The 14,900-nt window shown below is 55.4% G+C and overlaps 1 protein-coding gene across 1 annotated transcript; it reads left to right on the top strand.

Moving 5' to 3' along the window:
- The first annotated feature begins 101 nt into the window (after nt 1–101).
- Nucleotides 102–14,479, top strand: LOC138233324 (alpha-tubulin N-acetyltransferase 1-like). Its single transcript, XM_069186616.1, has 5 exons — nt 102–240; nt 827–1,226; nt 6,426–6,529; nt 6,830–6,917; nt 10,790–14,479. The coding sequence occupies exons 1-5, from the start codon at nt 102–104 to the stop codon at nt 11,073–11,075; spliced, it is 1,017 nt and encodes a 338-aa protein (XP_069042717.1). The 3' UTR covers nt 11,076–14,479.
- The last annotated feature ends 421 nt before the right edge of the window (nt 14,480–14,900 follow it).

Raw genomic sequence — 14,900 nt, 5'->3', positions numbered from 1 at the left:
GCGTCGGGTCCGCCGCTGCGCTGCTCCGGCCGGCGCCAATGTCCGTCCTCCTCCCGAGGTTTCGGAGACGCGCCTCGCTCGCCACCAGAGCACGCGACGGAATGGGAATTCCTCGCCCCAGGGACTCGAGGGTCACGTCAGGGCTGGGGGGGCTCGGGGCCGAGAGCCCTGCCGCCGGCTCGGCTAGATCGCGCGCGCCCGTTGAGGAGGAGGAAGGGCTCTGCATCGGGCCGCCAACACGCCCGCTCAGCTGCTCAGCGTCTCCCTGCGGCTCCCCGCGTCCCCCTGCTTCTCTCTGCGACTCTCCGCGACTCCCTGCGTGTCTCTGTGTCTCCCTGCGGGTCTCTCTGTGACTCTCTGCGTCTCTCTGCGACTCTCCGCGACTCCCTGCGGGTCTCTATGTCTCCCTGCGGGTCTCTCTGCGACTCTCCGCGTCTCCCTGCGGGTCTCTCTGCGACTCTCCGCGTATCTCTGCGGGTCTCTCTGCGACTCTCCGCCTCTCCCTGCGGGTCTCTCTGCGACTCTCCGCCTCTCCCTGCGGGTCTCTCTGCGACTCTCCGCCTCTCCCTGCGGGTCTCTCTGCGACTCTCCGCCTCTCCCTGCGGGTCTCCGCGTATCTCTGCATCTCCTGCGCGTCTCCCTGCGCGTCCCCGCATCTCTCCGTGACTCTCCGCGTCTCCCTGCGTGTCTCCACGTCTCTCCGCGTCTCCCTGCGTGTCTCCACGTCTCTCTGTGACTCTCCGCGTCTCTCCGTGTATCTCTGCGTCTCCCTGCGTCTCTCAGCGCTCTCCCTGTGTCTCTCAGCGTCTCTCCCTGTGTCTCTCAGCGTCTCTCCCTGTGTCTCTCAGCGTCTCAGTGTCCCTCTGCTTCTCTCTCAGTGTCTCTCAGCGTCTCTCCCTGTATCTCTCAGCCTCTCTCCCTGTGTCTCTCAGTGTCTCAGTGTCCCTCTGCCTCTCTCCCTGTGTCTCTCAGTGTCTCAGTGTCCCTCTGCCTCTCTCCCTGTGTCCCTCAGCGCTGAAGGAGGAGCAGAGAGGTCTCCCCTGGCCCTTCAATCAAGCCCCGCCCCCCTCCTCCCCGCTGGGCCGCTCCCTCAGCGTGGGCTCCTCCCCCTCCCGCGGGGCCCCCCCCTGGGCCCCCCCGGCCCTCAGCGCCCTGCGCGTCGACAGACCCCGGCCCCCCCAGCTCAACGGCGCGGCCAGTGGCCCCCCCAGGACCCGCCGGACCAGGTAACCCGCCCCCCAGGGGGTCCCCGGTCCTGGAGCAGGGGTCCCCCCTCACACACACACACACACACACACACACACACACACACACACACACACACACACACACACACACACACACACAGCTGAGCTCATCTCCAGGGCTGACTGAGGACTTCGTTCAGGGGTCCCCAGTCTCAGTCCTGGGGTCCCCCCTCACACACACACACACAGCTGAGCTCATCTCCAGGGCTGACTGAGGACTTCGTTCAGGGGTCCCCAGTCTCAGTCCTGGGTCCCCCCTCACACACACACACAGCTGAGCTCATCTCCAGGGCTGACTGAGGACTTCGTTCAGGGGTCCCCAGTCTCAGTCCTGGGGTCCCCCCTCACACACACACACACAGCTGAGCTCATCTCCAGGGCTGACTGAGGACTTCGTTCAGGGGTCCCCAGTCTCAGTCCTGGGGTCCCCCCTCACACACACACACACACAGCTGAGCTCATCTCCAGGGCTGACTGAGGACTTCGTTCAGGGGTCCCCAGTCTCAGTCCTGGGGTCCCCCCTCACACACACACACACACAGCTGAGCTCATCTCCAGGGCTGATCGAGGACTTCGTTCAGGGGTCCCCAGTCTCAGTCCTGGGGTCCCCCCTCACACACACACACACACACACACACAGCTGAGCTCATCTCCAGGGCTGACTGAGGACTTCGTTCAGGGGTCCCCAGTCTCAGTCCTGGGGTCCCCCCTCACACACACACAGCTGAGCTCATCTCCAGGGCTGACTGAGGACTTCGTTCAGGGGTCCCCAGTCTCAGTCCTGGGGTCCCCCCTCACACACACACAGCTGAGCTCATCTCCAGGGCTGATCGAGGACTTCGTTCAGGGGTCCCCAGTCTCAGTCCTGGGGTCCCCCCTCACACACACACACACAGCTGAGCTCATCTCCAGGGCTGACTGAGGACTTCGTTCAGGGGTCCCCAGTCTCAGTCCTGGGGTCCCCCCTCACACACACACACACACAGCTGAGCTCATCTCAAGGGCTGACTGAGGACTTCGTTCAGGGGTCCCCAGTCTCAGTCCTGGGGTCCCCCCTCACACACACACACACACAGCTGAGCTCATCTCCAGGGCTGACTGAGGACTTCGTTCAGGGGTCCCCAGTCTCAGTCCTGGGGTCCCCCCTCACACACACACACACACACACACACACAGCTGAGCTCATCTCCGGGGCTGATCGAGGACTTCGTTCAGGGGTCCCCAGTCTCAGTCCTGGGGTCCCCCCTCACACACACACACAGCTGAGCTCATCTCCAGGGCTGACTGAGGACTTCGTTCAGGGGTCCCCAGTCTCAGTCCTGGGGTCCCCCCTCACACACACACACAGCTGAGCTCATCTCCAGGGCTGATCGAGGACTTCGTTCAGGGGTCCCCAGTCTCAGTCCTGGGGTCCCCCCTCACACACACACACACAGCTGAGCTCATCTCCAGGGCTGATCGAGGACTTCGTTCAGGGGTCCCCAGTCTCAGTCCTGGGGTCCCCCCTCACACACACACACACAGCTGAGCTCATCTCCAGGGCTGATCGAGGACTTCGTTCAGGGGTCCCCAGTCTCAGTCCTGGGGTCCCCCCTCACACACACACACACACAGCTGAGCTCATCTCCAGGGCTGATCGAGGACTTCGTTCAGGGGTCCCCAGTCTCAGTCCTGGGGTCCCCCTCACACACACACACACAGCTGAGCTCATCTCCAGGGCTGATCGAGGACTTCGTTCAGGGGTCCCCAGTCTCAGTCTTGGGGTCCCCCCTCTCACACAGCTGAGCTCATCTCCCTGGGGGTCCCGTGTTCCCAGTTCTGCTTAACCTGCTGTCTAACCCTGTGGTCTCTCCTTCTCTCTCTCTCTCTCTTTCACCCTCTGACCTTTAACCTTTAACCTCCTCACCCCTCCTGTCCCTACCCCAAACCCCCCCCCCCCCGCAGCTCCCTCAACCGTTCCCAGATCTCCTTCCACTGACCCGACCCCTGACCCCTGACCTCTACATCCTGCGGCCTCCCCCCGGACCCACTGAACCCCGCCAGAACGGGGGAGTCCGTCTGTGTTTTTAAAGACCCCATTTTTAGGACCCGGGGCAGAGGTCACCAGCGTGAAAGACTGCCTCTTCATTTTCTGTACTTTTTTTTTTAAAAGGACAAACTCTCCTTTGTGGTCTCGCTGTGGTCGTGGGGCCAAACACCATCGCTAAGCAACTGCTAATAAAGTGTTTTTTTAAATCAAGAAGACAAGAACGTCTGTTAGGACCGGCCTCTCACGTGACTCCCCCTGTGGGCGTGTCCGAGCCTCCCCCAGTCCCCTCTCACGTGACTGACTCCCCTGTGGGCGTGTCCGAGCCTCCCCCAGTCCCCTCTCACGTGACTGACTCCCCTGTGGGCGTGTCCGAGCCTCCCCCAGTCCCCTCTCACGTGACTGACTCCCCTGTGGGCGTGTCCGAGCCTCCCCCAGTCCCCTCTCACGTGACTGACTCCCCTGTGGGCGTGTCCGAGCCTCCCCCAGTCCCCTCTCACGTGACTGACTCCCCTGTGGGCGTGTCCGAGCCTCCCCCAGTCCCCTCTCACGTGACTGACTCCCTGTGGGCGTGTCCGAGCCTCCCCCAGTCCCCTCTCACGTGACTGACTCCCCTGTGGGCGTGTCCGGGCCCCCCCAGTCCCCTCTCACGTGACTGACTCCCTGTGGGCGTGTCCGAGCCCCCCAGTCCCCTCTCACGTGACTGACTCCCCTGTGGGCGTGTCCGGGCCCCCCCAGTCCCCTCTCACGTGACTGACTCCCCTGTGGGCGTGTCCGGGCCCCCCCAGTCCCCTCTCACGTGACTCCCCTGTGGGCGTGTCCGAGCCCCCCAGTCCCCTCTCATGTGACTGACTCCCCTGTGGGCGTTTATTTCTGGAAGTGAAATAAATCCCAGACTTGTGAAGAGAAGCAAAAACAGACTGTTTGCCTTCCCTACCCAGCCCCTGTGGTTGAAGCCGATACCCCGGCTCGTCTCCAGACACAGCTGGGTGAGCTCGTCCAGTCAGGACAGGAGGCTCTTCTGTACACAGAGGGGGGTGGGGGTGGGGAACAGGCCGCCCAGCCCTGTGGTTGAAGCCGATACCTGTCTTCTCTCCAGACACAGCTGGGGTGAGCTCCTCCAGTCAGGACAGGAGGCTCTACTGTACACAGAGGGGGGTGGGGGTGGGGAACAAGCTGCCCAGCCCTGTGGTTGAGGCCGATACCCCGGCTTCTCTCCAGACACAGCTGGGTGAGCTCCTCCAGTCAGGACAGGAGGCTCTTCTGTACACAGAGGGTGGTGGGGGTGGGGAACAAGCCGCCCAGTCCGTGTGGTTGAAGCTGATACCCTGGCTTCTCTCCAGACACAGCTGGGTGAGCTCCTCCAGTCAGGACAGGAGGCTCTACTGTACACAGAGGGTGGTGGGGGTGGGGAACAAGCTGCCCCGCTGCTGTGGTTGAAGCCGATACCCCGGCTCCTCTCCAGACTCAGCTGGATTGGACATCAGTCAGCTTTCTACCCAGTTCGAGCTGCCCTTGCCGCTGATAGAAGTCATCGGGCCAGATCTCCTCAAATTGCGGCTACTGCTCGTAATTAAAAGCCAATTAAAAGCCAATTAACGAATCGATGTCTCCGGAGCTCCCATCGGGACCGGAAAGGACAGAACGGGCGTCGGAGCAGCCGTTGAGCAGTGGGGTGACCCCTGTCCCGCGGAGCCGAGCTTCCTCGCTCGGCCTCCCCGCTGCTCGTTAAGACCCCCCTAACGAGCTGGCGGCGCGGGGCCGGCCCAGCGCCCGGGGGGGGGGGGGTAGCACGCCGGTTCTCCCGCTGTCGCTTGTTCTGGGGTTCGCCCAGGGCGGCCCCAGAGCCCCCGGCCTCCGTTTTTTCCCCCCCCCCCAAAAGGGCCGGGGCATTGTGGGTAGGCGGTTACCGCGGCAACCCGGGCCGCCGCGCCGCCTGCCGACTTCGGCGTGGGAGCGTCTCGGCTGGAACACCGCAGCCTCCTCCTCCTCCTCCTCCTCCTCCTCCTCCCATCCCACTCCTCTCTGCGTTTTGTTTGCCGTTTCAGTTTGGCGTCTCCCCTCCGCCCCCCCCCCCCCACACACACACACTCCGTTATTAATTATGGTTTTTTGTTGTCATTTTCTTTTGCGTTCCTCCTTTCCTCTCGCCTTCCTCTTCCTGCCTGACCTCCTCCTCCTCCTCCTCCTCCTCCGGTTTCTCCCGTTTGGTTTCCATCTCACGGACCCCTTCCTCCTGTCCGTATTTCCCCTCTCTCCTCTCCCCTCTCTTTCTCCTCTCCCTCTCTCTCCTATTCCCCTCTTTTTCTCTCCTCTCTCCTTTCCCCTCGCTCTCCCATCTATTCCCCTTTCTATCTCCTCTCTCCTGTCTCTCTCTCCTATTCCTCTCTCTCTCCTGTCTCTCCTATTCCCCTCTCTTTTTCCTCTCCCTCTCTCCTATCTATTTCTCTCTCTCCTGTCTCTCCTATTCCCCTCTTTTTCCTCTCCCTCTCTCCTATCTATTTCTCTCTCTCCTGTCTCTCCTATTCCCCTCTCTTTTTCCTCTCCCTCTCTCCTATCTATTCCTCTCTCTCCTGTCTCTCCTATTCCCCTCTTTTTCCTCTCCCTCTCTCCTATCTATTCCTCTCTCTCCTGTCTCTCCTATTCCCCTCTTTTTCCTCTCCCTCTCTCCTATCTATTTCTCTCTCTCCTGTCTCTCCTATTCCCCTCTCTTTTTCCTCTCCCTCTCTCCTGTCCCTCTCTCCTATTTCTCTCTCTCCTGTCTCTCCTATTCCCCTCTCTTTTTCCTCTCCCTCTCTCCTATCTATTCCTCTCTCTCCTGTCTCTCCTATTCCCCTGTCTTTTTCCTCTCCCTCTCTCCTGTCTATTCCTCTCTCTCTCTCCTGTCTCTCCTCTCCCTCTCTCCTGTCTATTCCTCTCTCTCCTGTCTCTCCTATTCCCCTGTCTTTTTCCTCTCCCTCTCTCCTGTCTATTCCTCTCTCTCTCTCCTGTCTCTCCTCTCCCTCTCTCCTGTCTATTCCTCTCTCTCCTGTCTCTCCTATTCCCCTCTCTTTTTCCTCTCCCTCTCTCCTATCTATTCCTCTCTCCTATCTATCCCTCTCTCTCTCCTGTCTCTCCTGTCTCTCCCGTCTCTCTTCTCCCTCGTCTCCCAGCCAGCAAGGCCTGGTCGCCAGGGGCAACCTCTACAGCCGCCACATCAGCAGCGGGACCCTGCGGCCGTCGCCGGAGAAGCGACCGGCCCCGCCCAGGCAGCCAGGTACCGGCCTTCGTCCCTCCTCCTCCTCCTCCTCCCATTCCCTCCCTCTCTTCACCCAGCCTCCTGACAGACCGGCCCCCTGGACAGAGCCCCAGTCCTGCCAGGCTTGGGACGGAACTCCGTTTCCCACGAGCCACTGCTGTGGTTGCCGTGGCGACCTGCCCCCCGCCCCCGCACAGACCCGGCCTGCCCGCCGCCGCCGCCCCGTCTCCCAAAGCACTCTGGGACTTGTAGTCCCCGCGGGGTGCAGCCCCCAACTATCGGTCAGATAGCCCGCCAGCCCTGTGCTCTGTCCCGCAGGTGAGCCGGAGACGGACCCGGACCGCCCCGACTGGGCCAGAACCCAGACCCGGGACCGCGCGGCAGACACACAGGACAGACGACCGCAGTAAGGACTAGATTTGGGTCCGGGGTGTGGCGGGGGGTTGCGGGGGAGTCAGGGAAGGACCTCAGCTGTCAGAACCGGGCCAGAACGGGCCCGGGACGGGCAGAACTGCGCTCTCCAGCTCTGAACCCTGGAGCTGGAGGACGGGCAGATTGATCCAGACCAGCGTGAGATACAGGAAGGACTGAGGCTGTCCGGCAGTCAGATCATTATCATTATTATTAATTATTATTAATCATTATCATTCCATTCCTGAGGCTGGGATCATTCATGACCAATCACAGCACAGTCATCATCTACTGTACTCTCTCTCTCTCAGTGCGTCTGTACGAACCCCTCTCCCTCTCTCTCAGTGCGTCTGTACGAACCCCTCTCCCTCTCTCTCAGTGCGTCTGTACGAACCCCTCTCCCTCTCTCTCAGTGCGTCTGTACGAACCCCTCTCCCTCTCTCTCAGTGCGTCTGTACGAACCCCTCTCCCTCTCTCAGTGCGTCTGTACGAACCCCTCTCCCTCTCTCAGTGTGTCTGTACGAACCCCTCTCTCTCTCTCAGTGTGTCTGTACGAACCCCTCTCTCTCTCTCAGTGTGTCTGTACGAACCCCTCTCTCTCTCTCAGTGTGTCTGTACGAACCCCTCTCCCTCTCTCTCAGTGTGTCTGTACGAACCCCTCTCCCTCTCTCTCAGTGTGTCTGTACGAACCCCTCTCCCTCTCTCTCAGTGTGTCTGTACGAACCCCTCTCCCTCTCTCTCAGTGTGTCTGTACGAACCCCTCTCCCTCTCTCTCAGTGTGTCTGTACGAACCCCTCTCCCTCTCTCTCAGTGTGTCTGTACGAACCCCTCTCCCTCTCTCTCAGTGTGTCTGTACGAACCCCTCTCCCTCTCTCTCAGTGTGTCTGTACGAACCCCTCTCCCTCTCTCTCAGTGTGTCTGTACGAACCCCTCTCCCTCTCTCTCAGTGTGTCTGTACGAACCCCTCTCCCTCTCTCTCAGTGTGTCTGTACGAACCCCTCTCCCTCTCTCTCAGTGTGTCTGTACGAACCCCTATCCCTCTCTCTCAGTGTGTCTGTACGAACCCCTATCCCTCTCTCTCTCAGTGCAGTGTTCATGTGCTGGAGTGTCCAGTCAGTGTGTCTGTATGAACCCCTCTCTCTCTCAGTGCAGTGTTCATGTACTGGAGTGTCCAGTCAGTGTGTCTGTATGAACCCCTCTCTCTCTCAGTGCAGTGTTCATGTCCTGGAGTGTCCAGTCAGTGTGTCTGTATGAACCCCTCTCTCTCTCAGTGCAGTGTTCATGTACTGGAGTGTCCAGTCAGTGTGTCTGTATCGACCCCCCTCTCTCTCTCTCAGTGCAGTGTTCATGTCCTGGAGTGTCCAGTCAGTGTGTCTGTATGAACCCCTCTCTCTCTCAGTGCAGTGTTAATGTACTGGAGTGTCCAGTCAGTGTGTCTGTATGAACCCCTCTCTCTCTCAGTGCAGTGTTCATGTACTGGAGTGTCCAGTCAGTGTGTGTGTATGAACCCCTCTCTCTCTCAGTGCAGTGTTCATGTCCTGGAGTGTCCAGTCAGTGTGTGTGTATGAACCCCTCTCTCTCTCAGTGCAGTGTTCATGTACTGGAGTGTCCAGTCAGTGTGTCTGTATGAACCCCTCTCTCTCTCAGTGCAGTGTTCATGTACTGGAGTGTCCAGTCAGTGTGTGTGTATGAACCCCTCTCTCTCTCAGTGCAGTGTTCATGTACTGGAGTGTCCAGTCAGTGTGTCTGTGTGAACCCCTCTCTCTCTCAGTGCAGTGTTCATGTCTCTATTGAGCCTTCTTCAGACGGTCTACCCTATAGTCTCCTTGAACAAGACGGGCATCATTGTCAGACAGGTTCTCACTCTGAGCATCGAGGACAGCCGGATTTTCAAACCTCGGCGGAGAGACACGGTACTCAAATCCTAGGAGGATTAACACACACAAAAAAACAACGATACACACAGCGTGGCGCAGGAAAACGAGCACTACTGCTACTTTAAAAGAAAAAAAAAATCAACCACAAACAATTACACGATGATATTTCCTATAGGAGTTAAGGTCTTGCGTCTTGTTGGTCGCGTCCTGACTCCGGACTCCATATATATATATGTATATATGTTTTAGTGAACTCCGGTGCCGTTTGGGGAAAAAAAACGATGCGCCCCGTCTCCCCCTGATCAGTTCACTCCCCAAACACGCAACTCCGCACGACAACCCACACGACGTGTCGGCCCGCAAGAATTCAATTTCCCTCCTCCTCCTCCCCAAAAATACGAAGAAAACAAATAAGGTTTCTTACCTGGGGGCGATGTGTTCCGGATGCCGAAAGCGTCTCCGAAATTTCCGTAAAAAAAGGTTTACAAATCCACATAGCGGGGGAATCCGACACGTCGAAACAATAGCACGACTGCAAAACCGGAGAAAACAAACCACCTGAATGTTATTAAACTCCCCCCCTGAAAAAAAAAACACTTGTCTTCTCAGATAGGGGACTCTAGGTTTTAAAAACTTCCCGCGGTTGTGAGGGTCGGGCTTGTAAGCTCCGACATCACCGGGTCCTCCGCCCTGTCCGGCGCCCTTAAAGACACAGGACCAGCCGGTATAGCTGGCAACAGAACCGGCCTCCACAGCGATCCCAGAGCTGAGAAAGAGTGCGCCCAGATTAAGGACCCATCGCCTGACACACTCTCTCAGTGCAGTGCTCATGTCCTGGAGTGTCCAGTCAGTGTGTCTGTATGAACCCCTCTCTCTCTCTCAGTGCAGTGTTCATGTACTGGAGTGTCCAGTCAGTGTGTCTGTATGAACCCCTCTCTCTCTCAGTGCAGTGTTCATGTACTGGAGTGTCCAGTCAGCGTGTCTGTATGAACCCCTCTCTCTCTCTCAGTGCAGTGTTCATGTCCTGGAGTGTCCAGTCAGTGTGTCTGTATGAACCCCTCTCTCTCTCAGTGCAGTGTTCATGTACTGGAGTGTCCAGTCAGTGTGTCTGTGTGAACCCCTCTCTCTCTCAGTGCAGTGTTCATGTACTGGAGTGTCCAGTCAGTGTGTCTGTATGAACCCCTCTCTCTCTCAGTGCAGTGTTCATGTCCTGGAGTGTCCAGTCAGTCAGTGTGTCTGTATGAACCCCTCTCTCTCTCAGTGCAGTGTTCATGTACTGGAGTGTCCAGTCAGTGTGTGTGTATGAACCCCTCTCTCTCTCTCTCAGTGCAGTGTTCATGTACTGGAGTGTCCAGTCAGGGTGTCTGTATGAACCCCTCTCTCTCTCAGTGCAGTGTTCATGTACTGGAGTGTCCAGTCAGTGTGTGTGTATGAACCCCTCTCTCTCTCTCTCAGTGCAGTGTTCATGTACTGGAGTGTCCAGTCAGGGTGTCTGTATGAACCCCTCTCTCTCTCAGTGCAGTGTTCATGTACTGGAGTGTCCAGTCAGTCAGTGTGTCTGTATGAACCCCTCTCTCTCTCTCAGTGCAGTGTTCATGTACTGGAGTGTCCAGTCAGTGTGTCTGTGTGAACCCCTCTCTCTCTCTCAGTGCAGTGTTCATGTCCTGGAGTGTCCAGTCAGTGTGTCTGTATGAACCCCCCTCTCTCTCTCAGTGCAGTGTTCATGTACTGGAGTGTCCAGTCAGTGTGTCTGTATGAACCCCTCTCTCTCTCAGTGCAGTGTTCATGTACTGGAGTGTCCAGTCAGTGTGTCTGTATGAACCCCTCTCTCTCTCAGTGCAGTGTTCATGTCCTGGAGTGTCCAGTCAGTGTGTCTGTGTGAACCCCTCTCTCTCTCAGTGCAGTGTTCATGTACTGGAGTGTCCAGTCAGTGTGTCTGTATGAACCCCTCTCTCTCTCAGTGTGAGTGTCTCTCTCTGTGTCTCCCCAGGTGCTCTGCACAGCCCCCTGTGCCTCCTCTCTCTCTCCCTCTGCCCCCCTCCTGCGAGACGGAGTCTTCTCTGGACCAGACCCCCCTGACACCCCCGGCCCCCCGCCCTGACTGCCCCCGGAGTGGGGGGCCACGAGACGGAGAGGCCGCCAAGGCCCCGGACGCCGGTCGGGACCCCCCCCGAGCGCCCCCCAGCCCCCCCCGGGCCTGGAGCACGGTGGTACAGCCCTTCACAGCCCAGTGGGTCCGTAGGAAACAGGAGTACCGGAGCACCAGGCCCTGGTGAGGCCGGGCAGGGCGACCCGGAGGAGGGGAGCCGGAGGAGGGGGGGGGGTAGGGGTGAGACCCAGACACTGGGGCGCCCTCTTCAGGGTTGACGTGGAGACCAGCTCTCACCTGACCTTTGACCCTGAAGAAGGAGCCTGTTTCACGTCTGCACGAGCCTAACAAACTCCAGAGGAAAAACACAGAGCTCACACACACACAGAGCTCACACACACTGACACACACACAGAGCCCACACACACACAGAGCTCACACACACTGACACACACAGAGAGTTCACACACACTGACACACACAAAGAGCTCACACACACACACACACAGAGAGCTCACACACACTGACACACACACACAGAGCCCACACACACTCACAAATACACAGAGAGCTCACACACACAGAGCCCAGACACACACACTCACATACACACAGAGCTCACACTGACACACACACACAGAGCTCACACACAGAGCTCACAAGCACCCACGCAGACACTTACACACAAACTGATAAACACACACTAAGCTGAAAAAATTGTGTCTGTGCTTCAGTGCCATGTTTTGATTTCATGTAATTCTGAAAGGGGGGAAGAATGAGGAGAGCAGTGTCTTGTTCGCTAAGGCAGAATCCCAATAGGACCTTTCCAGATCCCGGCTCTGTAAGATATGTTAAATATGCTCTCAGGCTGAAGTCCAAGCAAGAGATCTCCTCTGTACAATATAAGGATATTTCACTAGTGCAATACAAGTTCTCCATACAATATAAAGATATTTCTCTAGTGCCATCTGGGATCTCCTCCCTATACTACACAAGATATTTCACTGGTGCAATACAAGATCTCCTCTATACACTATAAGAATATTTCACCTCTGCAATCAGAGATCTAATCTATACACTACAAAAATATTTCACTTGTGCAATACAAGATCTCTGCACACTAAAAATATTTCACCACTGCAATCAGAGATCTCATCTATACACTATAAGAATATTTCACTAGTGCAATACAAGATCTCTATGCACTAGAAGAATATTTCACTAGTGCGATACAAGATCTCTCCACACTAAAAATATTTCACCACTGCAGAGATCTCACCTATACACAACAAGAATATTTCACTAGTGCAATACAAGATCTCTGCACACTAAAAATATTTCACCACCGCAATCAGAGATCTCACCTATACACAACAATAATGTTTCACTAGTGCAATACAAGATCTCTATACACAATAAGAATATTTCACCACTGCAATCAGAGATCTCACCTATACACAACAAGAATGTTTCACTAGTGCAATACAAGATCTCTATACCCTATAAGAATATTTCACCACTGCAATCAGAGATCTCATCTATACACTACAAGAATATTTCACTAGTGCAATACAAGATCTCTGCACACTAAAAATATTTCACCACTGCAATCAGAGATCTCATCTATACACTTTAAGAATATTTCACTAGTGCAATACAAGATCTCTATACACTAGAAGAATATTTCACTAGTGCAATACATGATCTCTGCACACTAAAAATATTTCACCACTGCAATCAGAGATCTCATCTATACACTATAAGAATATTTCACTAGTGCAATACAAGATCTCTATGCACTAGAAGAATATTTCACTTGTGCAATACAAGATCTCTGCACACTAAAAATATTTCACCACTGCAATCAGAGATCTCACCTATACACAACAAGAATGTTTCACTAGTGCAATACAAGATCCCTATACCCTATAAGAATATTTCACCACTGCAATCAGAGATCTCACCTATACACAACAAGAATATTTCACTAGTGCAATACAAGATCTCTGCACACTAACAATATTTCACCACTGCAATCAGAGATCTCATCTATACACTTTAAGAATATTTCACTAGTGCAATACAAGATCTCTGTGCACTAGAAGAATATTTCACTAGTGCAATACAAGATCTCTGCACACTAAACATATTTCACCACTGCAATCAGAGATCTCGCCTATACACAACAAGAATATTTCACTAGTGCAATACAAGATCTCTATACACAATAAGAATATTTCACCACTGCAATCAGAGATCTCATCTATACACTATAAGAATATTTCACTTGTGCAATACAAGATCTCTTTACCCTATAAGAATATTTCAGTAGTGCGATACAAGATCTCTATACACAATAAGAATATTTCACCACTGCAATCAGAGATCTCACCTTTACACAACAAGAATATTTCACTAGTGCAATACAAGATCCCCTCTATGCACCGTAAGAATAGTGCATCGGTGCAATTGTGTCTCCTGCAGTTAGACGGAGCAGCCACTGGAACGAGCACTGAATTGCTCTGACACTTCACTGATCACTGCTGTGCAGACTTTCGTGGGCCTGACCATCCTTCACTGTCATCGAGGTGCATCTGAAGTGCTGTAGCAGTGTGTACCGTTGGCATCCAAGAATGAGCACAGTTCAAATGTTCGATCTTTCAGAAGGGGGTGTGGGGGAGAAGGGGGGGTGGGTAATGTTTGTTTCAGGGGGTACTCATTTCTCAACCTTTTCCTATTGCAATTAAAAAGCAGCTCTGGCATTTTCAATTCTTCGATTTATCAATAATCCAGCTCTCGAGCAGCTACTTCTGTCACAGACACACTCTGCCCTGGTCCTGGCGGGGTCAGTGTGTGTGTCTGCAGAGTCTCCAGGGGTCTTTAAAGCAGGGCTGTCCAGTCCTGGTCCTGGAGGGGTCAGTGTGTGTGTGTCTGCAGAGTCTCCAGGGGTCTTTAAAGCAGGGCTGTCCAGTCCTGGTCCTGGAGGGGTCAGTGTGTGTGTGTGTGTCTGCAGAGTCTCCAAGGGTCTTTAAAGCAGGGCTGTCCAGTCCTGGTCCTGGAGGGGTCAGTGTGTGTGTGTGTGTGTCTGCAGTGTCTCCAGGGGTCTTTAAAGCAGGGCTGTCCAGTCCTGGTCCTGGAGGGGTCAGTGTGTGTGTGTCTGCAGAGTCTCCAGGGGTCTTTAAAGCAGGGCTGTCCAGTCCTGGTCCTGGAGGGGTCAGTGTGTGTGTGTGTGTCTGCAGAGTCTCCAGGGGTCTTTAAAGCAGGGCTGTCCAGTCCTGGTCCTGGAGGGGTCAGTGTGTGTGTGTCTACAGAGTCTCCAGGGGTCTTTAAAGCAGGGCTGTCCAGTCCTGGTCCTGGAGGGGTCAGTGTGTGTATCCACTCCTGTGGATAAATCGGAGATATATGGGGGGGGCTGAGAAATGGGGACCCCTCTGCTTCCAACATCGTGCTCCAGCCTGTTTTGCAAAAAAAACGTGTGTTTTTTTATAAATGTGTATTTATTTAATTTTTTTGGAATATTTATTTTTTAAACTCGGATCCGACTGTCCCGGACTGTCTGTGGTGCTTCACATTTTCCAATAAAGGACCGTCCCTCGACGACCAGGTGTGCAGGTGTGCAGTCACTGCGCGTTCGCTGTATCAGGTGGCACCTGGGCAGGGAGCCCAGCCGAGACAGGAGAGATCGATCATTTGCCGATAGTCACAGGAGGGGGGGCGGGGCGTGACGGGGAAGGGGGCGGGGCACATTCTAATGGTACAGTGGTGATGCATGATGGTATGGGCGGGGAACAGCACGAGGGGCGGAGTCAGCATGACACACAATGAGGGGGGCGGGGCTAGGGCGTAGCACACTGGAAGGGGGCGGGGCACATTCTAATAGGGCAGTGGTGAAGCATGATGGGGCGGAGTCATAGCATGACACCATGAGGGGGGCGGGGTTAGGACGTGGTACACTGGAAGGGGGCGGGGCACATTCTAATGGGGGCAGTGGTGAAGCATGATGGTATGGGCG

Source organism: Lepisosteus oculatus, unplaced genomic scaffold (genome assembly GCF_040954835.1).
Source record: "Lepisosteus oculatus isolate fLepOcu1 unplaced genomic scaffold, fLepOcu1.hap2 HAP2_SCAFFOLD_663, whole genome shotgun sequence".
NCBI lineage: Eukaryota > Metazoa > Chordata > Actinopteri > Semionotiformes > Lepisosteidae > Lepisosteus > Lepisosteus oculatus.
This window is presented reverse-complemented; position numbering and strand designations above follow the sequence as displayed.